Below are 23,888 nucleotides of genomic sequence, written 5' to 3' on the forward strand. Positions count from 1 at the left end.
TAAGAAAATTGTGGATGAATTGGAGAGTCCAGAATAGAACAAAAAAATGATAAATTTAGAAATCCTAATTTATGAGGAAAGAACTGGGGATGGTTAGTCCTGGAAAAGAAAACTGAGGTGGTACCTGATAATAGTCCTCAAATATGTTAAGGGATGTTATAAAGAGGGGATGGTGATCCATTGTTCTTCGTATCCTCCGAAGTTAGGACAAGAAGTAATGGGCTTAATCTGCCGCAAGGAAGATTTAGGTTAGATATTAGGAAAAACTTTAAGGTTATGCACTGGAATAGGCTTCCAAGGGAGACTGTGGAATCCCTGCCATTGGAGGTGTCACGCTGGCTAGATTGGAGGGGGGGGGGCATTTATTATATTTAACATCAGTATGTCAAAATCATAATAATTCATGTGAGATATGCCGTGTCAGGTACTGTTAGAAAGCCTATAAAGTGCTAAGTAAGATGATGATGTTCATGTGTTAGATGTGTAATGGAAGTTATGGATATGTTTGATATATCTGTATTTCAAATTGTGCTGTGGCTGGGCGACATCCCAGACAGGATGGCTGCAGTACTAAACTGCTTAATGGCCCATTAAGAAAGTCACAGGTACAAGGGGCCCAGGGGGAGAAGCCAGGGATATACCTGATGAGTCACCAGGACTTACTCATGTGACTCTGGACTCCATCTTATTCCTGTAAAATTCCACAAGCAGCATGGCAAAGACCAAAGGACATGACAGGCAGCTGCCCGAGATCCATTTTGTCTTTCAGTCTTTGTCTTCAGCCATCTACCTACCTCTGGATCAACTCATCTACAACTGAACTGAACTGAAGCAGTGAAACAGGACTGAGACCCATCCAGATCTGATTAAACAGTATACCAGAGAGACTATACAAGCCTGCAAACTCCACCACCTATTAGAAACCTGATATATATCGACTTTCAAATCAATTGTATTTATCTGATTGCTTTAATCCTTTAACATTTCTCTTATAGTATGTTTCTTTCCTTTTATAATAAACCTTTAGTTTTAGTTACTAAAGGATTGGCTGGCAGAGTGGTATTTTGGGTAAGATTTAAACTTACATTGATCTGGTACTGTGGCTGACCCTTTGGGGTCAGGAGAAACCTTTTTGGTAAAGAGCATAGAGTTTTAAACAACTGATCTCTTTACGGGACCTAGTGGCTGATTGGGAGCCAGAGACTGAAATGCAATAAAGGGGGCTGTGTATATTTTTATTTTGGCTTCTTGATAACCAGTGTGGGGAATCAGAAGCACTGTTTGTGGCTGGTTGGGAAGTCTGACTTCAGTGTCACCCACCAGCGTTGGGAGAATCTGCTCTCCTTTTGAAGCATGCCCTGACCTTGGCATTTTCAGGTGGCTACTCTAGGCATGAAAGGCTCACGGGGATTTTGGACAAACGCCTGTCAGGGATGGTCTGGGTTTCTTCATCCTTCCTCAGCACAGAGACTGGACTAACTGACCTCTCAAGGTTCTTTTCAGCCATTGTCTATGATTCTATGGTAAACGTCACAAAGGCGTTCTCAATGTGGAATAAGATTGTCCATGTGAGGTATAGTGCAAAATAGCTATTGTGCATTCAGTTCATACTCTGTCCTCTTTCTTGTCTTCCCTAACTCCAGTCTCGGCAGCACGTCCACCAAAAAGCATAAAGGTGAAGGTCACTTTTTTTTTTTTTTTTTTTTTTTTTACATTTGATTTTGATACCAGTTTGTGTCTCCCCACTGAGCCATCTCAGTGGTGGTATTGTTTATACAGTGGACATCACAAGTGCTAACTCTCATTGTAGAAACTGATCTCATTTGGCCCTTTTTAATGGCTGTTCAGTTAGATATAACAAACAATAGCCTTTAACAAAAACACCTCCTTGCCCTTTGACAGTTGCTAGTCCTGGAGTTGTTAACACTTGAGAACATGGGTCTGGTATAGTTTGTACTCTTTATCCTCCTACCAAGCCATTTTTCTTAACAAACCAGTTTTTCTCTTCTTGGTTCTTGCTTCCTTTCCTCCTTCCCAGGGTGTTTCTTTGACTGTAAGACTAGACGATGATCAGATTAGTGTTACTGTTTACACTCAGGGCTGGTCTACACTAGAGACATTTGTTGACAAAAGTCTGCTTTTGTTGGCAAAACAGCGGAGGTGTACATATTCAAATGCTCCTCCCACTGATGTAACTTCCTTGATATGCCAAAATAATCACTTCAATGAGAGGTGTAGGGCTTATGTCGGCATAGATAGGGCGACGCAATGTCAATGTAGACCCTGCATTTCTTTACCTCAGTAGTTATGTCATTCTTAACTGAAAAGAGAACCAGCTGGAAACAGAGTGAAAAGCCCTAGGTGGCTGGACCCCGGCTCCTGGCAGGAGAAGCCCCAGGTGGCTTGAGAGTCCTCTGTATCACGGTTCTTCTGTGGGGTGGTAATGTGCTGCTAGCCTGTGCCAGCGGTAAATGACTGTGTTTCGCACCTCGATCCTGCTTCGTGTGCACTTGAGTTAAAGAACAGATTAGTTCATGTATGGGGAAGTTTTTAATGCACTCTTACTCACTTAGTTGGGTGTGAAGTCCAAGCCATTATACACCCCAAAGGTTGTAGTTGAAAAGACTAATTCTTTGAAATTTTAAAAACTGGGCTATGTCTCTAAAAATTGTATTGATTAACGTAAACGCAAGATAGATATCTGTTAATACATACAGCTTTGTAGTGAAGCAATTAGGGTAGCTACAAACTCACAGAAGCTCCAAAATAAAAATAAGCCACCTACCAGTACGCATTCTCTGCCTTCACCTACAAGCACACCCCTTATTACGACAGCTACTGTATGCCGCACGCTGCAGCCTTAACTTTGCTGCTCTTTTACCTCTGTGTACACAGCACTTTCCCAGATTATTTTGTCCCATGCTAGTAATTGTGGATGTTTGGTGTAGAAGTTGGTTATGTTGGGAGACGGTAATTTGGCCAAGAGTTATTTGTAGAAGAGCATTCAAAGTGGATTATGGCAGGTTAGCATCTCTAAGGGATAGAGTTAAGGTAGCTGAGCGTGGGCTGTGGCATATGGTGGTTGTGGTTATGAAAAGATGTGTGCTTGTAGGTGAAGGATAAGGTAGAAGAGGGTACATACTGTTAGGTGGCTTAAACTTCCATTTCCTTGCTTTTGTAGACTTGTTAGGCATGTGTATGTAGCAAGGGTAAACACTTCACAATGAAATCTTTGTGTAATTTCCTGTTTTTGTTTAATGCTTAATTAGGAGGCCAGATGCAATGCATCCTAGAATGCTAAGGGAGTTGGCTGATGTAATTGCAGAACCATTGGCCATTATCTTTGAAAACTCACGGCAATCGGGGGAGATCCCTGACAATTGGAAAAAAGCAAATATAGTGCCCAACTTTAAAAAAAGGGAAGGAGGAGGAGCTGGGAAATTACAGATCAGTCAGCCTCATCTCAGTCCCCAGAAAAATCATGGAGCAGGTCCTCAAGGAATCCATTTTGAAGCAGTTGGAGGAGAGGAAGGTGATCAGGAACAGTCAGCATGGATTCACCAAGGGCTAGTCATGCCCGACCAACCTGTTTGCCTTCTATGGTGAGAATGAGAAAATTGGCTCTGTGGATGTTGGGAAAGTGGTGGACGTGATATACTTTGATTTTAGCAAGGTTTTTGATATGGTCTCCTACAGTATTTTTGCCAGCTAGTTAAAGAAGTATGGGTTGGATGAATGGACTATAAGATGGATAGAAAGCTGGCTAGATCGTTGGGCTTAACAGATAGTGATCAACGGCTTGATGTCTGGTTGACAGCTGTGTCAAGAGGAGTGCCCCAGGATTCGATGCTGGGGCCAGTTTTGTTCAACATCTTCATTAATGATCTTGGAGGATGGGGTAGATTGCACCCTCAGCAAGTTTGCAGATGACACTAAGCTGGGGGGAGTGGTAGATACGCTGGAGGTAGGGATAGGATACAATATGACCTAGACAAATTGGAGGATTGGACCAAAAGAAATCTGATGAGGTTTAACAAGACAAGTGCAGAGTCCTGCATTTAGGACAGAATAATCTCTTGCACGGCTACAGACTGGGGACCAACTGGATAAGTAGAAGTTCTGCAGAAAAGGACCTGGGGTTTACAGTGGATAAGAAGCTGTATATGTGGTAGCAGTGTGCCCTTGTTGCCAAGAAAGCTAATGGCATATTGGGCTGCATTTGTAGGAGCATTGCCAGCAGATCGAGGGAAGTAATTATTCCCCTCTATTCAGCACTGATGAGGCCACATTTGGAGTATTGTGTCCAGTTTTGGGCCCCCCACTACAGGAAGGATGTGGACAAGTTGGAGAGTCCAGCAGAGGGCCACAAAAATGATTAGAGGGCTGGCGCACATGACTTATGAGGCGAGGCTGAGGGAACTAGGCTTGTTTAGTCTGCAGAAGAGAAGAATGAGATGGGATTTGATAGTGGCCTTCAACTACTCGAAACGGGGTTCCAGGTAGGATGGAGCTAGGCTGTTCTCAGTGGTGGCAGATGACAGAACTAGGAGCAATAGTCTGAAGTTGCAGTGGGGGAGGTCTAGGTTGGATATTAGGAAAAAAAATTTCACTGGGAATGTGGTGAAGCACTGGAATGGGTTACCTAGGGAGGTGGTGGAATCTCCATCCTTAGAGGTTTTTAAGGTGTGTCTTGACAAAGCCCTGGCTGGGATGATTTAGTTGGGGTTGGTCCTGCTTTGAGCAGGGGTTTGAACTGAGGTCCCTTCCAATCTTCTGTGATTCTTCTATGTGGGATGGGCAGACCTGTGCAGTGGTAGAAGTGCACATGATGACAGAATAGTTCATCTGTCAGCAGCTGTGCACAAACCCTTGCATCAGCAACCATCCATAAGCCCTTTTCTGATGCTGGATAAAATCTGACAAAAAGTCTAGTTCCTGATGGAGAAGGTTTTGTGTGTGCCTGCCCACCCAGTGAGTCAGTCTTCTGTGACACCTCACTCCCTGGCTCCTCAAAATCAGACGTACTCTGATTTGGGGAGTTAAGGGGAAGCATTGAACAGGCGCATATTTCAGTTGCATTGCTTTACAGTCAGGGCTGAATCATTCTGGAGGTAGGACTTTTTATCAAATGTGTTTAAAAAAAAATAAATACAAAATATACTGGGTTTTATTTATTTATCCTTTATTTAAGTAGAGGAATGAAACTGAAGAAGATCATTTTAAATCATTGTAATATAAGCTTCTTAGGATTTCAGCTTCGCTACGTGAAACTTAAAAATTAAAGCTGGTCAGAAAATGTTTTATTTTCAGCAGACGTTATTTTGATGAAGGGGAGGAAGGTGTCAAAATATGAAATTTTCAGCAGGAAGCTTTTGATTTTCGTTTTTGGCCGAAAAAGGTGGGTACTTTTTCAAGAAAAGTGTCTGCTTTCGGTGGAAAATTACATATAGTTGAAAACCTAATTTTCTATTGAAATAGTCTTGATGGAAAATTTTTGATGAGCATTAATTAAAATACTTGCAGCATCCATGAAGTATTTATTTAAAACTTTTTCCTTTGCTTTTATAGGAAGAAAAGTTCTGCCACCTCCATCCAACCTGCATTATTCATTTGGCCTGCTCTGTAAACTGAAATGGACATGGAACCCTCCAGAGGGCATTAGCAGTGGCTGTGATCTAAAATATTGCACTGACATGCTGATTGATGGGATTCCACGAGGAAACGGAGTACGTTTTTTTCCCCCAGCTCTTTGATTTCCACAATAATCCAGTAAATATTTATTCTTACAATAAAAGGAAACAAAATTACCTGTAATTGTTCTCAAAGTATATACTATAATGGATCCACACTCTTGGATGTCATGTGCAGGGCTGTGTGAACTGGTTTAGGTTTGGTGGCCAAATGGGATCCATTTGGTGGCCAAATCACCTTGAGTTGACTAGAAACACACACAAAATTTCGACAAAACAATTTTAAATGAAAGTGTTTAGAACGAAACATTTCAGTTGACCAGAACAGACTCTTAATTTTTTATGGTTTTTTTCGTTTTTTAATTAAATGGAAGCAAATTGGAAATGAAAAGTTGAATCTGAATATGTTGTGTTTTGTTTTTTTAATTTGAAACGTTTTGACTCTTTGGAGTATTTTTTCCTTGAAATAGTTTGGTGAATTAAACACATTCATAAAATATTTGGTTTGACCAACTATGCATTTTTTTGGTGTGGGGGGGAAAAAAGGCGGTTTTGATCTGAAACAATCTCACTCACTGCAGTTGTGATGCCGTGATGGGATGGGGAATATTCAGAGCTCAAAAGCAGCAACCAACCTAGCTCTCGAGTTCACAAACAGCATAATAATAATATCAAGAGAAAAGACTCTTCTGCCTCCATTAAATGAAGTATTTTTTTAAAGATACTCTAACCCAGGGGTGGCCAACCAGTCAGAGACGAAGAGCCGAAAAATAGCTATAGATACTGCAAAGAGCCAATTCGCGCTGATCCCTCCATTTCAGAGGCAGCTTGTCAATTTCACTTTGGCATCCCACACGATGCGCAGAGCAAAGAGCCGCATGCAAAGAGCCGCATGAGGCTCACGAGCCACGGGTTGGCCACCCCTGCTCTAACCAATACGTGCCAACTGTCTCCATCTTCAAGCTGCACAAAACTGAGTTTCCTGCAAGGGCCGTGTACCCTGACTTTGAATCCCTCAAAGAGGGCTTCCAGGCCTGAAGAGAAACCGCCATGGTCATCTTTGTTTAGATTTTTAGAATTTTAAAGTATATGACTTAACTACCTTTTTCCTGAACTGTCCCCAAGTCACTGTTCCTTGGATACAGTCAAACCTGATGTGATGGAAGTCCTCCAGGCCTGAGATGATGCCTCATGGAGACACTCTGTGGTTACTGAACATGTTATGATCTTATGATCTGTTGTTTACAGCATGGTCCCAGCTGTGACTGCTGTGACCTTCCTGCCAAATCCAGAGTATCCTGGTCCTTTTAAGGGAAAACAGTTCATAAGTGTGTTTTGTGGCTGCAATTTTTGCATTCTTATCTGCTGTATTTGGAATATTAATGGCTGTTTGGTTCCCTTACCAATGATTGTTTGCTTTTATGCACATTTTCTTCTGTTGTTTCTCTGACATGGGCTTTAAGTGCCCTTTTTCGCTGATGTTTTGTGTGACTATAGTGGTGAAAGGTGCTGGATTGTCATCCCTATATTTTTTAAGTCCCCTGTTTAGGCAGGGGCAGTATAAACTACCTGACTTTGCCTTTATCAGACTAGGAAAACTGTCTGTAGGAAGAAATCTTCTCCAGACAACCCTGGATTTCTGTAGGTTGCCGGTCAGTCCATGTCCACAGGGAATTGGATTGAGACCATGACACTAAATTCTTGGATGGTGTGTTGTATATGCATGCCGAGAGGTCATCACCTTTTGTTTTTGCTGAAACACAGATTTCATTGCCTTTGGTTTGGACTTTTTAAGCATCCTCAAATTGTTCCTTTAGTTCTAGAACTCGCTTTGAGCCTTTTGATTTGTTCCAATAAGTTTTTACATTAACTGTGGTCTCCTTGTACTTTAGGTGTTGAATATATTTGGGCTTTTAAAAGTTTTCTTTATCTTTAAATTTAGGAATGTACTAGAAATCTTTTTCGTGAGGAAGACATGTCCTTGAATGAGGAGGTTCATTTCAAAGTGAGAAGTGAATGCACATTTGAAAATATAAGTGAACCAAGTGACTGGGTGGAGATTTCTACTCCACCAAAAGGTACCCACTTTAAAACCTAGCCTTAAGCATGTTATCTTCTTTATATCTGACTAAATACCTATCATCTTGCTTTCTGTGTTGTCGTACAGGAAAGCTGAATCTAAATTTAAAATTTTAAGTGTTTTATTTTTCTTATCTGAAAAGTAAATGGATCTGATACATTTGAAAATATCTGTATCTTTGCATACCTCACTACACTTTAAAAGTGAACTGTACACATCTCGCCTACCAGGACCTTCGTTCAGGATTGTTAATTGTTTATATTATTAGCTCTTACAGGAGAAACAAAATCCTGGCAGGTAAGTAAGCTAGCAAATAATTAGAGACAAGGAGGGAGAGGGAATATCTTTTAGTGGACCAGCATCTGTTGGTGAGAGAGAGAAGCTTTTGTGCTTACGCTGTGTAAGTTTAAGATCCTAATTCATTAGCAGGGCACACAGGGTAGGTTTTACAATTACAGATGCGTGCAATTATTAGTATTTTTATTACTACTAATTATTACACAATTATTTCCCACTGTGTAGCTCAAAAGCTTGTCTCTCTCACCAACAGAAGTTGGTCCAAGAGAAGATATCCCCTCCGCCTCCTTGTGTCCCTGATATCCTGAGACCAACACAGTTACAGTACTGCATACAACTAGGAAATAATTATTATGTGTTGTTTTTTTTCCCCCTTAAAGTACATGTGCGTCTGTAATGGTGAAACCTACCCTATGTGCCCTGCTAGTGAATTAGGATCTTAAACGTCTCATCTCTGAATTCATCTTTTAAAAAATGAGAATACAAGTGATTGGGTCAGGGGAGAATGGCTGAGTGAAACACATTTTCTGGGTAATGTCAGGGAAGAGAGGTATAAGGAGGACTGGCAGATAATAGGCTAAAGGGCAGAGTCCAGTAGCTAGGGTTGGGTGTGTAGAGAGGTACAGGAAGAAGTGAACAAGAAAGCAAGTGACGGTAATGAAGGCAAAAAAAGCAGGTGACTGCTGCTTGCAGGTTAACTGAAAAGAAAAGTGAGGTTGCAGGGAGAAGCTGAGATCTGGAATTTTTCATTGATTAAAGTGATTCAGTGTGCTAGGAGCACTGCATATCCTTTGGTTTAAGGACTGTTCTGATGCACTACGAAAGTGGACCATTAGGACCGAGTGGGCTAAACAGACTTTTGTATTTAAAAAGCTGTCTGCATAGGCACCTCTCACTTCGGCATCTAAGCACAATTTTAATTTTCCTGTAATAAACCGTTCAGTCATCTCTGTCAGAAGAAACAAGTTCCAAGTAGTCATGATTAAAACTTACATTTTGCCTATGTTTGCCACTGAACAGTATTTTAGAGCCAGTTATTTCCATATTCAAAGTACATGAAAATAACTGCGATATCCAATATTTTCTCATGGTTACTTGATGGTTTCTAATGGCGGCAGCTGTAATGCACTTCATGGCTTTGCAACAATATTCCTTTAACTGCCAAGGATTTTAACTAATTCTAAAGCACGTACATTTTAATGGAATAGTATTTCCTGTTTCACCATCTCTTTCTGTATGTAAAATTATTCTTAGTACTAGTTCAGACACAATGAAAACAACAGTTTATGCCTGTCTGGATCACCTGTGTTTAGGAGGAGCCTTGCCTGGATTTCAGGCATGCTATGCATACACGTGAGTGACTTTCACTTGCTGAGTAATAAAGGCATTCACTGCAGCTTGAGAAGCTCACGCTCTGCCTTTCAAGCAGGCTAGTGGAAGGTGAACAATGGCAACAGCTAAGAAATTCACTAACCAAAGGGGGATGCTCTGATATTTCGTAAAGAAAGGCACTTGCTGATGGAAAAAATCTTTCTAAGGTGTCTTTAAACTTATATTCCAGGTGCTGCAGGCACTGATGCTGTTGCCATAAATTGCATTTGGCACAACTTAGAGTACGTAGTCTGTACGTGGCTTCCTGGACCGAATGCAAGTGCTAGTACTAACTACACTCTGTACTACTGGTTTGTATTGATTTGAGGGTTTTGTTTTGTTTTTTTGGGGGGTGGGGGTTGTTTATTTGGTGGTGGTTGTTTTTTTTGTGCTTCTTTAAAAGCACTTTGTATACCTCTGACTTTGCATTCAGTTACTTTTATTTGTATTATTACCCATTGCCTTGACGGACCCCAAAGCTCTGATACACAGACTATAACTGAGTCCCATTTAGCAAAAAAACTACCCACACCCTAAGTTGCAGAAGCTTCAGAAGGCTGCTGATGCTGGCTCTTCGGGAGATGATTTGCTTATGTGAAGCATTTGGCCTGCCCCAAAAACCCATTTTAAAACCATCTGATTTTATCTTCCATCTTTAAGAAATTGATTTATTCCTGAAAATTATGGAGCAAGATGCCACCTTTTTAGCATCTCCAGCCCCTCACTTGCCAATTGCCTTCCATAAATAGTCTCCTGTTACAAGACAACAGAGTTGTGGAGAGAGGAAGAATTTGGCACTGATATTTATATACACTAACCAGTGCGCACTCCCCGATATTGATGTCTTTCCTGAAATGTTAGACTACATTTGCTTCTGCAGAGTTGTAAAGGGAGGGTTTTATTTTAAAGCTTTCCATGTCTTTTCGGTTTTAAATTTACATTATATCTTACTTTCTATTGACTACATAAAATGTGTCTTCTTTCACATGCCAATGGTAGTTACTAAGATTCCTAAATTTTCTTCAATTTTTTTTTCAAATGTGTTTGGACAGCAAATAGCAGGATGTTGTGGTACATGTTAACCTAAACACACGGAAAAATGACCTTTTCCCTGTCCAAAACTATTCATCTCAACCCCTCTTACATGTAGGAATGGGAACCTAGCCCTGGGCCTGACTGGAAAAAAGCATTTATATTTTTAGGGGCTATGTACCTTCTTGGGGTAGCACTTTGCACCCCGCTCCTGCAATCCTTTCTTGCACAACCTATATTGGGGTAGTGGATGAATGTGAATATAAGGCCTCTTAGCTGCCTAGGTTGTTGCCATTAGCTGGCAACAAATTCACACCAGTCCCGAGTGGTGACTAGCTAGAATGGAGTCCAACTGGAAGAAAGTAGCACAGTATTAATATAGCTAATTCCTGAAAATCCAGCCGTGGTTGTAGGTGGGAGGCACTCAGCAGGGAGGTGGATAGTGCAGTGTGGTATGGAGCGTGGGGCTGACGCAGCCTCTCTCACACATGCGCCAGCAATTTCCCCACCTCCGATGCATGAGGGCAGGCAGCACAGAAATAGCACTTCCGTTGTGGTGCCAGAGGCAGTGCTAGCTGTCCGGCACTGCTGGGGGGACAGGAGGGAAGGCGTCTACCACAGCAGTCCCCCAGCTCCTGTGGAAGTGCCAGGAGGCCCCTGATGGGATTGTTTCCCCTCTTTATCTTATGGAAGCAGGGAGGAGGAAGGCGTGGTAGCCTCTCTGTGAGTGATGGCTGTTATCTTAGGCAGCTGGGGAAGGGTGGTGATTAGTAAAATGGTTGTGGGGGTGGGACTCTTGACTGGATTAGGTTATCTGGGTGACTGTATAACTTCTAGTAAATTACAGGAATAGAATTAGCTACTTCCCATTATCGAGCGGACTCACTTCCCTTTCGTGGGTGGAGGAAAGTCAAAAGGAATTAATCACAGGTTATGCTTTCCTTTTGCACAAATTGGAGGTGGAATTATTTTTCCATGGGGATGTTCTCCATCCTGGAAAAAAATATTTTGAACACATATTTTATCTTTTAAAAATTTTAAAATATAGGATAGCAGTAGCAGAGTTGTCTCTAATGCTTTGAGTTAAAGGGCCCATGACTTGCTTCTCTTCTATTACTGATTTTTCTGTATGAAGCTGCATGTTTCAGGTTTTGGCATTCCTTGAAGTATGAATGAAATGACATAGATATTATTCAGTCTAATCCTGTCTCTTATTGCTGTAACCCAGCTTTGACAATCTTGTAAAGCAGGTTGAAAAGCAAATTTGATCATCATTGCCAGGGTGTTCGAAGTTAAAATATTTATATTTTATTCTTTTAGGTATGAAGGCATGGGAAATCCCCAGCAATGCCAGAATTATATCTATAAAGATGACTTTGGATGTATTTTCAACTTTTCCATCCCAAATTCCACATATATGTATCCAAGTATCAGTATTTTGATCAGAGACAACTCAGAAGAAATTAGGCCTGTCTGTATAAATAAAAATCCAACAACCATTGGTAGGTTTAAAAGGCATATTATGTAACTTTGCAAAGTGTGTGATTTAAATATCAGTCAAAGAAAAGGGAATGGAAGTTGTTTTGACCATGTATTGCTCAATGCAAATGGAACAGCTGGTATAACCTGACAAGTATAAACCCAGGATACAGATCTGTATCTATTCTAATAAAGAGCTTTCTTTCATAAAGTGTTGTATGAACACACCAGCTTCTCTTGTAATAGGCAGATAATCTTACCAAGATTAAATTGTATCAGTGATGCCTCTGAATGAAACTCAGCACTAAACCACTTTACGCCAGCCAAAGATCTTGCCCTTCATCTACAGGGTTGGCCCCACTGTTACTTATCCATGTTGTCTCAGGTCTTCTGGGAGTTGGGAGTGGGAGAGTAGATCTGGTTACCACTGAAGCCATTTAAATCTGTTCTCTTCCATCTGGAACCTAAAGTTTTGGATTCCCCTGAGTATGAGTTGCCGGCCTTTAGAGAGAACAGCAGATGCATCTAATCAACTATAAACTTGCAATTAAGACTCAGTTGCAGGTCCCAGATTTTTGCAGTAAGAGTGGGAGTTTTTAGGGTGTTTTTACCCTTGTTTGTGGTATCATTCACTTAAATTACACAACCCCGTGTCCTTTAGGAACCTGGTCTGTCACCCTTCTTGCCAGTCTGTGGCATTTGAAAATCCTCCGAGACCTAGGATTTGTACGCAGCTTCCTGTAAATTTTATTGTAAAGCTGCCAATTATTGATGACAAATGAAGGGCACTCATTGGTGTATCATCAGGCACCCTCTCTAATTTTGGAACACTGTGGCTAATCCGAGTCCTTCGGGGTGTGATGACTAGCTTCTGAAAGGCTCCATCCTATTGCAAAGCATTTTTGCAAATGAGGTCATTCATCATGGTGTTCCTTGGCAGAATTTTCTCATGAGCTTGACTTCCAGGTCTTGAGAAATCCCACTGTATTTTGAAATACCAAGGACTGGACATTACTCAGTAGTTGTAAAACTTATGCAGTTTTTAAGACTGCCATCTTACAGTCATGTTAAAATCTCCTAAAAATGATGCATCATTTTAGTGGTTGACTTCTCTTTGACATGTCAGCAAATGCTTCCATGTACCTGGAACTTCTGCTCTGTGCGCTATACAAAATGCAGTGCAGAATAATACAATGATTGCATCTTATCTGCTACTTACTTTTCATGAGATTTGATTTGGGGATTTATCAGAAGTGTTGTTGATCCACCTGATATTGAATCTGTCAAGTTCTGGTAGACAGCTCTTCCCTCACTTTTCAATAACCTAATTGCTGTGTGTGCATTATGCCTAGTACCTCTGTATCTACTGACTTTTTTAACTGTATATATATATATATTAATCATATTATAAATGTAAAAATAAACTTAGTTAAAAAATTCTCATGTTTTTTCTATTTCAGTAAAACCTGGCCCTCCAAGGAATGTAACAATATCAAAGATTGATAATGAACTAAATATAGAATGGCAAAAGCCAAGCACCTTTCCATCAACATGCTTAGCTTACCAAGTAGAACTTAAAGACAGCAAATCGAACTCCACTAAGCAACATGAAGTAACTTTTTTAATTAATTATTTACAATGGAACTGAAATTTGCCATGTGTGTTTTTTAATATCTTCTTCAAATTGTTAATAGCAATTCAAGTGTTACCACTTAAGAATTATAATTATATGCAGAACAGAAATGTGTACGTTTATTAACTTACTTGAAACTGCATATGTGGACATAACTGGTTTTCCTCTCATGAAATGGGTTGAAGTAATAAGACTGCATTGAAACAAATACTAATTTTCTGAGTACCTTGCCTATGCTACCCATTTACTGTAGCAAAGTGTTGGTACATATGTGATGTACTCTGCAAAACAGGTACACTTTTGAACGGAGTAATAGCTCTTCAGAAACATACCATAGGGTAATGTAGTTATGCTGTCTGTCTCTCAGTCAGATCCTCATATTCATGTATGCTTGCTGCTGCTGCCTTGGGTACTTGGGTTATGTGACTTGATTATCACAAAGAAAATGAACATGTTGATTTATGGGTGTGTGCATGTAGAAAGCAAGGAGATGAGGTTAAGGGAAAGGGGAGAATAATAACACACTGAAAGAAATACAACTGTATTTATTTCAGTGTGAAGATATGTACTTGCTTGTGCATGCCTATATCTGAGTAACCAAACTAAGTGTGCCATCAAATCAGTAAGGAAAACAGCTTAGTATGCTATATAGTAGTTCCAATGCTTTATAACTTGGCAAAGCACGAGTCTTTTCCTGAGGACTGTGTATACAATAAGTTATAAACAAAATTGAGTTCTCCACACACCAAAAAAGGCACTAGATGAATTTGTTCAGTCCTCCCTTTATTTCTCTCTTAGGAAAAATGAGAGAAACGGATAGGACAAATGCCCAAACTGCAATTTCATCAAACTTCGTAGAGCAGTTTTTAAATAATGGCTGGGGGAAAGTTGACATAATAGACATCACAGAAACTTGGTGGAATGAAGATAATCAATGGGACACAGTAATACCAGGGTACAAAATACATCAGAAGGACAGAATAGATCGTACTGGTGGGGGAGTGGCACGATGTGTGAAAGAAAGCGTAGAGTCAAATGAAGTAAAAATCTTAAATGAACCACTGGAATGGTACCAAATGTACCACCGAATCTCTATGGATAGTAATTCCATGCTTGAGTAATAAGAATATAGCAGTAGGGATATACTACCAACCACCTGACCAGGATGGTGATAGTGACTGTGAAATGACCAGGTAGATAAAAAACTCAATAATAATGGGGGATTTCAGCTATCCCCATATTGACTGGATACATGTCACCTCAGGATGAGATGCAGAAATAAAGTTTCTGGACACCTTAGATCATAGTTTCTCAACCTGTGGAACGGGTACGTGAGACATAAGCAGGGGGTACCTGGGGAAATACAGAGTGAAGGGGAGGCAGGCAGGAGCAGCCCACTTCCCACCCGATCACAGCTCTCAGCTGGAAGGCAGGCGGCAGCCACTAGCTTATGGGGGAGGTGGGCAGCAGCCCCCCTGTTTCCTGCTGAGTCCCAGCTGCCAGGTGGGAGCCCGCTGGCAGCCTCCTGTGTCTTGCGAGCTGGGCCTGCAGGTGGGTGGCAACCACCCATGCCCTGGCTCCGAGCTGAGGGACAGCCTCCAGCGCCCCGGCTTGAAGACGGGTAGCAGCCGCCTGCCTGCATCCCTGTGTCCCAGCCGGCGTGAAAGCCTCCTCTGTCCCAGCTCGGATTGGATGGCAGTCGCCCACCTCCTGAGCTGGTGTCCAGGTGGCAACCCCCCTCCCTGGCTCAAAGCCCAGTGCCCATAAAACTTTTCAATTTCACCGCCCTAGCTGAACAGTGAAATTGACAACTATGACAGCCCCAGATTTCACCTGTCTCTCTCTCTCTCTGACCCCTTTCTCCACTTGAGGGGGTGGATTAATAATGTCGACTTCTGGATCAATTGAGCGGGTCTACACTGACCGCCCAAGCGATCCAGATAGGTCGATCTGACGTCAGTGTAGATGTACCCTAAATTAATTCTTTGCATCAGTCGTCATGGCTGAGGGTGGAAGGGAGATCCCCAGACCTGAACCATTCTTTCTAGGTGACAAATCTGAGGAACTGTCCCAGTTTGAGGTGGTGTTAGAGGAGATTTTGGAACAAATTGATAAATGAAACAGTAATAAGTCATCAGGACCAGATGGTATTCACCCAAGAGTTCTGAAGAAACTCAAATGTGAAATTGCAGAACTACTAACTGTGGTATGTAATCTATCATTTAAATCAGCTTCTGTCCCAGATGACTAGAGAATAGCTAATGTAATGCCAATTTTTGAGAGAGGCTCCAGAGGTGATTCTGGCAATTACAGGCCGGTAAGCCTAACTTCAGTACCAGGCAAATTGGTTGAAACAGTAGTAAAGAACAGAATTATCAGACACACAGATGAACATGATTTGTTAGGGAAGAGGCAACGTGGTTTTTGTAAAAGGAAATCATGCCTCATCAATCTACTAGAATTCTTTGAGGGGGGGTCTAGCGGATATAGTGTACTTAGATTTTCAGAAAGCCTTTCACAAGGTTTCTCCCCAAAGGCTCTTAAGGAAAGTAAGCAGTCATAGGATAAAAGGGAAGGTCTTGTCCTGGATCAGTAACTGGTTAAAATATAGGAAACAAAGGATAGGAATAAATGGTCAATTTTCAGAATGGAGAGAGGTAAATAGTGGTGTCCCCCAGGGTTCTGTACTGGGACCAGTACTGTTCAACACATTCATAAATGATCTGGAAAAAAGGGTAAACGGTGAGGTGGCAAAATTTGCAGATGATATAAAACTACTCCAGATAGTTAAGTGCAAAGCAAACTGTGAAGCGTTACCCAGTTTTGTGAGATTCCTTTGTGACTGGGCAAAAAATTGACAGATGAAATTCAATATTGAGAAATGCAAAGTAATGCACATTGGAAAACATAATCCCAACTATACATATAAAATGATGGGGTCTAAATTAGCTGTTACCACTCAAGAAAAAGATCTTGGAATCATTGTGGATATTTCTCTGAAAATATCCACTCAATGTGCAGTAGCAGTCAAAGAAGCTAATAATGTTAGGAATCATTAGGAAAGGAATAGATAAAACAGAAAATATCATGTTGCCTCTTTATAAATCCATGGTATACCCAAATCTTGAATACTGCATGCAGAGCCAGTTGTCCCATCTCAAAAAAGATATATCAGAATTGGGAAGGGTACAGAAAAGGGCAACAAAAATGATTAGGGGTATGGAAAAACTTCCATATGAGGAGAGATTAATAAAATGGACTTTTCAGCTTGGAAAAGAGACGACTAAGGGGGATATGATAAAGGTCTATAAAATCGTGACTGCTGTGGAGAAAGTACATAAGGAAGTGTTGTTTACTCTTTTTCATAACTCAAGAACTAGGGGTCACCAAATGAAATTAATAGGCAGAAGGTTTAAAATGAACAAAAGGAAGTATTTCTTCACACAAGGCACAGTCAACCTATAGAACTCCTTGCCAGAGAATGTTGTGAAGGCCAAGACTATAACGAGGTTCGAAAAAGATCTTAGATAAGTTCATGGATGTTAGGTTCATCAATGGCTATTAGCCAGGATGGACAGGGATTGCTGTTTGCTAGAGGCTGGGAATGGGCGATGGGACGGATCACTCAATGATGACCTGTTCTGTTCATTCCCTCTGAAGCCCCCAGCATTGGCCATTGTCTGAAGACAAGATCCTGGTCTAGATGAACCATTGGTCTGACCCAGTATGGCCATTCTTATGTTCGTTGGAGAAATTGGTCTTTTGGACTCAGAATAAGCATGAAGGTTCTCAGGCAGATCTGCCTCCATTTCACTTCTCAGTGGGATAGGGACAGGCTCTTGTGTCAGGAACTTGTACTTGAGCAGCACTTGTACTCTTGATAGATGAAGGGGGAAGGCAGTGGAACTCGTAGGTATTTTGGGGAGATGGTAGACCACCTCTCCAGGACACTCAGCCTCAGTTTAACCTTCGATGTCAAGTAGTGTATGGGGAACACTGGGGTCAGCTAGTTTGAACCTTGATTTCTGAATGTCCTTGCTTCAACGGTTTGGATAATCATTTAGTTAAAGGCTAATTAATACATGCTATGAAAATCTAAATTTCTTATCTTTTACCACTTTATTTTATGGTGTTCAAAATACAAAAGGCAAATGGGGCTTCAGTCAAAACTTTCAGTATGGTTATGTTAAAGCTACACAATGTCATGCATCTTGATAAAAGTAAAAAGTAACTATCTTTAATTTTTTTATTTTAAGGTTAAACATTCCACTAACTTTCAGTTTCCCAGTGTTCATCCTAACACTATATACATCGTCAAAGTGAGAGCAATGCTTGAAGTAGTATGTTACAGCAGCAATCTCTGGAGTGACTGGAGTGAGGAAAAGAGCATTGGTAAGAACAATCTTTTTTTTAGAATTTTTTTCTAACTTCAACTTCCAGTCATTAGACCTCTTCTGCTTTTGTCTGCTAGATTAAAGAGCCCCAGAATTGTCAGATTCTTTCTTCCTGTGTAGGTACTTACATACAGGCTGAAATCAACTTCTGTCTTAACTTCTCTTTGAAGATAGTTAGCTTTACTACTTGAATTTTCATAATTGTTGCTGTTGTATTTCATCTATCACATTTTGAAAAATTAGTGGTCACTTTCATTACTTACAAAAGCATTTGTGAATTTGGAGGTTGAATATTTTTAGGAGTCTATCATGCACCCAGAAAAGAAGCTTTGCATTAAATTTTGTTTTCATTATTCTTGAAGCACTTCCAAGTCCTTTGTGATTTTTGGTTTGTTTTCCAGGTGAAAAGACAGACTTCTCAATCTACACTGTTTTAATACTCACTGTTCCATTAATAGTAGCAGTAGCTACTGTAATTCTACTAATGTACCTAAAAAGGTAAATATCCATACCACTTTTATCTTAAAATCTATTACTTACTGACTTATCTTTAGAGTTACGTTGCAGTCCATCTCTGCTTTAGTTTAACTTTCAGGTGTGGTATGTATGTTTTTGACAGTGATTTTCTTCCCTTTATACTTCAATATACAACATTAATATGGAGGTGCCAGTCAAAGCTCTATAGTTAAGTCTGAGTTGATGATTTTTATAGAACAAATATACTCTGGTTGCACTAACGCTATGTAGTTTTTCTACCTAAGACAAGGCAGTTTCTCTTGCCCAAAGGTTGCAGATGCATTTGAAGTAGATGAAGTCCCAGTCCAAAATGTATATATAGTATTATGGGTCATTCTCTTCCCCCAGGTGCACTCTTGCATCTCCCATTGACTGCAGTGGGAATTGCTTAGACAGATCCAAAGGCAAAATTTGAATGAAAGTGAGAAGCAAAGGTGGAGGTGGGGAGAACAGGGCATGGCCTGGGGGGATGAAAGATGGTCAGAGAAGACAGACAGTCCAACTGACTTTCACCATAACATCCTAAATTCAACTTTGAAATGTTGTTCCTTTGATTAACAAATTGTTTTCATCTAAAGCTTTTATTTTTCTGTTCTAAAGGCTCAAGATACTAATTTATCCACAAATTCCTGACCCCAGAAAAATTATTAAACGCATGTTTGGAGAGCAAAATGAGGACTCCCTGGTAAGTATCTGCCTGATGGCTGTCAAGTGATCTCTTAGAATTAGAAGAAGTCTCTACATCCCCATCTCCTATATTAGTATTTACTTTACATAATCGAAAATAATTTTAATGAGAATTTTACACTATGTGTAGACCAAGCATTTAAGACAATGAGAATTATACAAAACCAAGTACAATCTAAAACCAAGAGTTTTCTGTCCTCAGTTAAGTTTTTCTTAAGCAGTATATACTTTGTCTGATTCACTAGCTTACTGAATTCCATTATGCAACTCCACAGAGCTTGTGCTTTCTCTTCCAGTTTCATGAAATGGTTCTCTTTGCAACCCAATTAATCTGCTTTTCAGGGACATTCTTGTAGACTGAAGAACCATATATATGTAATTATATTTATATATTTGAATACTAAATTTATATCTATGGCTTGGGGAAGTTTGGATTTACTGCACTGCAGTCAGAACAGGAACTCTGGATTTTTCTAACTTTCTGTCGCAAAGGATGAAATTTGGCTTCTGATCTGATCATTAAAATTTGACAGATGAAGGACTGGCAGTCTGACTCTAATATTTTGCCTCTTCACTAACTTTAACTGCTTCATATTTCTATTTTAGCCAACTAAAGCCTTATTATGCTGGCTTACTTAGGGAAAATACAGCGAGAGTGTAAATGTAGTACTAACACTGTGAACCTTTTTTAAGCTTTTATTTTTGTCTAAAAGACCTAAATACCATCAGTAACTTTTGACACATGTCATGCATATGACTTTCTATCATTTCTTCTGTGAGGAGAAGTTCATTGACAAGTCCTAGAGACACACAGTGAATTGGTGTGTGAGTTAATTATGTGATGCTGTGAAGTCAGGGGCGCTTTTCACCTATGGGATTATCGTCCTGGTTATGTTAAATTTAATTGTGTTCAAATCCCTTTCTCTCTCCTCAGTCCTCTTTGCCAGTCCAGACAATTAGCTATATAGTTTTTCTCTGCCAGCAGTTGGAGACAGCACATTGAACCTTTCTGGTGAGGCCCATCCCCAATTTATAGAGGGACTGTCGGCTCACCGCAGTGAATTGTCTGTCTTCAGCCTCTGGAAAATGTGCTACCCAGGACAGCTTTATAGAGGACAAAAGAATGATGAAGGGTGTCTCAGGGTATGTCTACACTGTCGGCAGCAAATTCACCGCCGTCAGATCGATTTATCTAGATCGATTGAGCGGAAGTGAAGACCTGCTCAATTTGATCCGGAAGTCGATTTAATAAAACCACCTCTAGAACAAGAGTAACGCTGCATCAACACATTTCCGGTCGGCGCAGTGTGGTGGAGATGGTGCACAGAACGGACTTTAGGAAGTCGACGAGAGATATGGAAGCTACTCTGTGTAGCTTGCTTATCTCCCATTGACTGCCGCCGAATTTGCCAGTAAGTGTGGACCAGGACTCAGACCTGCTCCTCTCAGATAAGCAGCTGCAGCAGGGGGAGCTCTCCTGAGACTCTGGCCAACCCTTGGTTGCACCTGAGGCCCCATCACTTTCCTAGAAGAGGCAGCTCCCCTCCTACCAAACTGCACCCCCACATACTCCTCCATGAGACATGCTCTTAGTCCTGAGCTGCCTCTGCTTCCCCCTCTGCAGCGTACCTTGTAAAACGGATTGTTACAGCCAGCTAAGGGCTTGTCTTCACTTACCTCTGAGATTCGGCGGCAGTCGACCAGAGTTACACAAGCTACGCAAAAAACTTGTGTAGCTCCCGTCGACTTCTCTTCTGCGCGCCGTCTTCGCTGCACTGCACTACACTGTCGACGCAGCACTACACCACTGGAGGAGGTGGTCTTAATATGTCGATTTCTGGATCGACTGAGCGGGCCTTCACTGACCACTCAGTCGATCCAGAGAAGTCGATCTGACGGCAGGGACTTTGCTGCTGTCGGTGTAGCCATAACCTAAAAGTAAGACTGAGCCCTGAGGACCCACTGAAGAGCTGTGAGATAATGTATTGTGTTGTCTTTCAGAACTGTTCTGGGGATGACTTTTTGAACGTCTGCATCCCAGATAAGGAAGAAATCCACTATTTAGTTTGCATAGAGAATCCAGAGAGCTCCACGTCAGAAAACAAGGACCAGAAATGCCCTGCTTTACAAGTGAAAGCCATGTGAGGAAGACTTCATTGTTGCTCTTTGTTTACCTCAGAGGACTTCTGAATATTGACCGTGACTGGACTGCAGTGCAATTACCCACATTCCATTCAAGAAATCCCTGCTGAAAACTCACCTCTCTGGTGACACAAGATGAGACACTAACCTTTGCCACCTTCCACCTCTGCTAAAAATGCTATCCAGAGCCACCACGATGTGCATGTACATAAACCAAGTGACTGGCCGCACCAGGGTCTTCCCTCTTGCCTTAGCCCAGCCCTTCTGACCACTTGCCCTTCTTGCTTGTGGTCATGCCTCACATTTAGGCTGTCAGCTGTTTGGAGCTGTAAGGTGTTTGGAGCAAGAACTGGTTCTTCTGTAAAGCACCTTGCCCAGTTTGGCAAGAAGGAACATGATAAACAAACTTGTTTACAGCAGAGTCTTTATCACTGTTGGAACGTAGGAGCTGCCATGAGGTAGCATGGACCATGTAGTCGGGTATCAGGTCTCTGACCGTTCCAGATGTTTCAGAGGAAGGTGCAATAAATCTTCAAGAGTATTTATGGAATAACTATCTGTCTAGAAAGGAAGTCTGGGTTAGTGGCTACTTAACCCAAGGAGGAAGGTTTACTTCCTTTATTTCTTTAAAATAAATGTATATACACAAGTTTCCTAGCACGACAGTGGATATTCTCACTAGTCACACAAGTGTTTAATCCTTTTTGCATTATACAAAGCTGTTGGCCTCTTAATATCTGTTGACAGTGAGTTTCATCGGTTAATTTTGCTTTGTTTAAAAAACATTGCCTTTTCTCAGTTTAAATGTGTTTCCTTTCAGCTGCTGCTGCTGCTGGGACTGGCTCTCTCCAGCTAACCCTCCATTGCTGGGGAGAAGGCTGGTGAAAGCCTGTTTCTTGGGTGGGAGCCTGGCTCTTTTAATATAGTGATGCTATTTTGTTCTTGTTTTTGTCCTCTGAGAACTTGAAAGCAATTTGAAAGAAGTAGGAGCTGACTTTATTTCACCCTGTCTCTGCTGATATTTATCTGTAGTAATTGTACATCATCCACTTCAAGGTCAGAAGGGACCATCTTGATCGTTCGTTCATTGTTCATAATATTCTCCTTAGCTATGTTTGAAGGTTTTTTCCGCAGCAAAGCTCAGCATAAGGCTTTTCTGCAGTAAATTCTAAGCATGACCTTGAATGTGTGCTCGTATGCTTCAAGTAGGATTACTCCCTGGCCATTATTATGCCTCCTAAAGGATGGTGGAGAGTAAAGTGGAGAAAGAACTACAGAAAAAAATCCTATCCGCTGGCCTTACATGGTGGATTAGGGATTTTCTGTCTTCTTTCAGGCCCCTCGGCAGCCCCTGCTGCGAAGTGCGCTCCAGTTAGCGGATAAGGGACATAGCACCAAACAAATTGGAACAGGCCACCTCAAAGGTTTCATTAGAAGCTCTTAGGACTGGAAGGGACCATCTGGGTCATTAAATCCAGTCCCCTGCTATCCCAGGCAGCCCTGTCATGCCATCTTGTCCATACATGTATCGATGATGATACAATCTCAGGGAATTTAATAAAAGGTACAGCAAAACACTCAGGCTCTGGAAAACCATATAAAATCAGCTAATTAAGATTAGGTTCTTCCAGAGGGAGAGGAGTTTGAAAGAATATCCTGGCTGTTTGATTGCCTTTCCAAACCTCACTTCCCCCAAACATTCACTTTATATAGTCTAAAGATATTCCATATACTTCTCAGATCTTCCCACAGTTAAAATGATCTACCTCACCTAGAATGGTATTAGTTTTGGCATCACCATGTGACCAGGAACATAAGACAGCAGTATAAGGGAGGGTAATAGATAGCTTTTCTGTAAAGGCTGGATATTTCTTACCAATCAAGAGAGAGAATTATTGGCACTTTGCCACAACTTCTTTTGAGTTCACTTCTATAGTGTTTCTGGCAAAACTGAACCTTACTAAAGTGAATAATTCTGGTTTGTTGTTTTTAAGAAGTAGGGTAGTGATAGGCCAAAAGGAACCTCTTTTAATGAAGGAGAATATGGAAGTCCTGATAAGGATGCTGTGGTTTTGTTTCCAGACTATGAATAGTTGAGATACTTCCTGGTAAATGAATTGTTTGTGGCTATTACTTTACATACCATGATGCACTCTGTGTACACTTGATCCTGTATTTGAATAGCTATTTTTTTTTTTTTTTGTCCGTATGCCATTTTTAGTAGGCTTCTTGACAAGTTTGGGATTTTTTTTCAGCTTGTGTAATGATGCGAATCTTCTAATGTATGTTTGTTTTCCTTTATTACAGTGACTTAATTGTAATTTTATTAAAAGGGTGAATAAAAATATATTTGAATAACTATTGCCTTTCAGTTTAATTGAATAGCTCTTGTATTTTAATGAGAGAGGGTAAATCGAGAGATTGAAAATGAGAGAAGTTTAGAGAGAAGATAAGTTAAAGGTGACATGTTGCAGGAATACAGAATAGTGAATGGTAGAGAGAAGGCAAAATGGCCAATCCCGTTTACTATTTCTGATGTAAACAAACTAATTCATACACTAAACTAA

General features: G+C 40.8%; 1 protein-coding gene across 2 annotated transcripts in view; it reads left to right on the plus strand.

Annotated features, from left to right (window-relative positions):
• The window catches only part of IL13RA1 (interleukin 13 receptor subunit alpha 1), a 34,797-nt gene extending 11,117 nt beyond the window's left edge, over positions 1 to 23,680 (plus strand). The window contains exons 1-10 of one of the 2 annotated variants that reach the window (XM_067548012.1): positions 1,843 to 5,398; positions 5,569 to 5,769; positions 7,633 to 7,768; positions 9,629 to 9,749; positions 11,791 to 11,972; positions 13,410 to 13,561; positions 17,839 to 17,974; positions 18,378 to 18,474; positions 19,093 to 19,177; positions 21,181 to 23,680. In XM_067548012.1, the coding sequence (XP_067404113.1) occupies positions 5,704 to 5,769; positions 7,633 to 7,768; positions 9,629 to 9,749; positions 11,791 to 11,972; positions 13,410 to 13,561; positions 17,839 to 17,974; positions 18,378 to 18,474; positions 19,093 to 19,177; positions 21,181 to 21,324 (1,119 nt within the window). In that variant the 5' untranslated portion in view covers positions 1,843 to 5,398; positions 5,569 to 5,703 and the 3' untranslated portion in view covers positions 21,325 to 23,680. Of the gene's footprint in view, positions 1 to 1,842; positions 5,399 to 5,568; positions 5,770 to 7,632; positions 7,769 to 9,628; positions 9,750 to 11,790; positions 11,973 to 13,409; positions 13,562 to 17,838; positions 17,975 to 18,377; positions 18,475 to 19,092; positions 19,178 to 21,180 lie in introns of those variants that run through there. The other variant, XM_067548011.1, reaches the window with a different exon arrangement.
• The last annotated feature ends 208 nt before the right edge of the window (positions 23,681 to 23,888 follow it).

The sequence above is a fragment of the Emydura macquarii genome, unplaced genomic scaffold (genome assembly GCF_026122565.2).
Source record: "Emydura macquarii macquarii isolate MOO-44397 ecotype Brisbane River unplaced genomic scaffold, CSIRO-AGI_Emac_v2 contig_1253, whole genome shotgun sequence".
NCBI classification, from domain to species: Eukaryota; Metazoa; Chordata; order Testudines; family Chelidae; genus Emydura; species Emydura macquarii.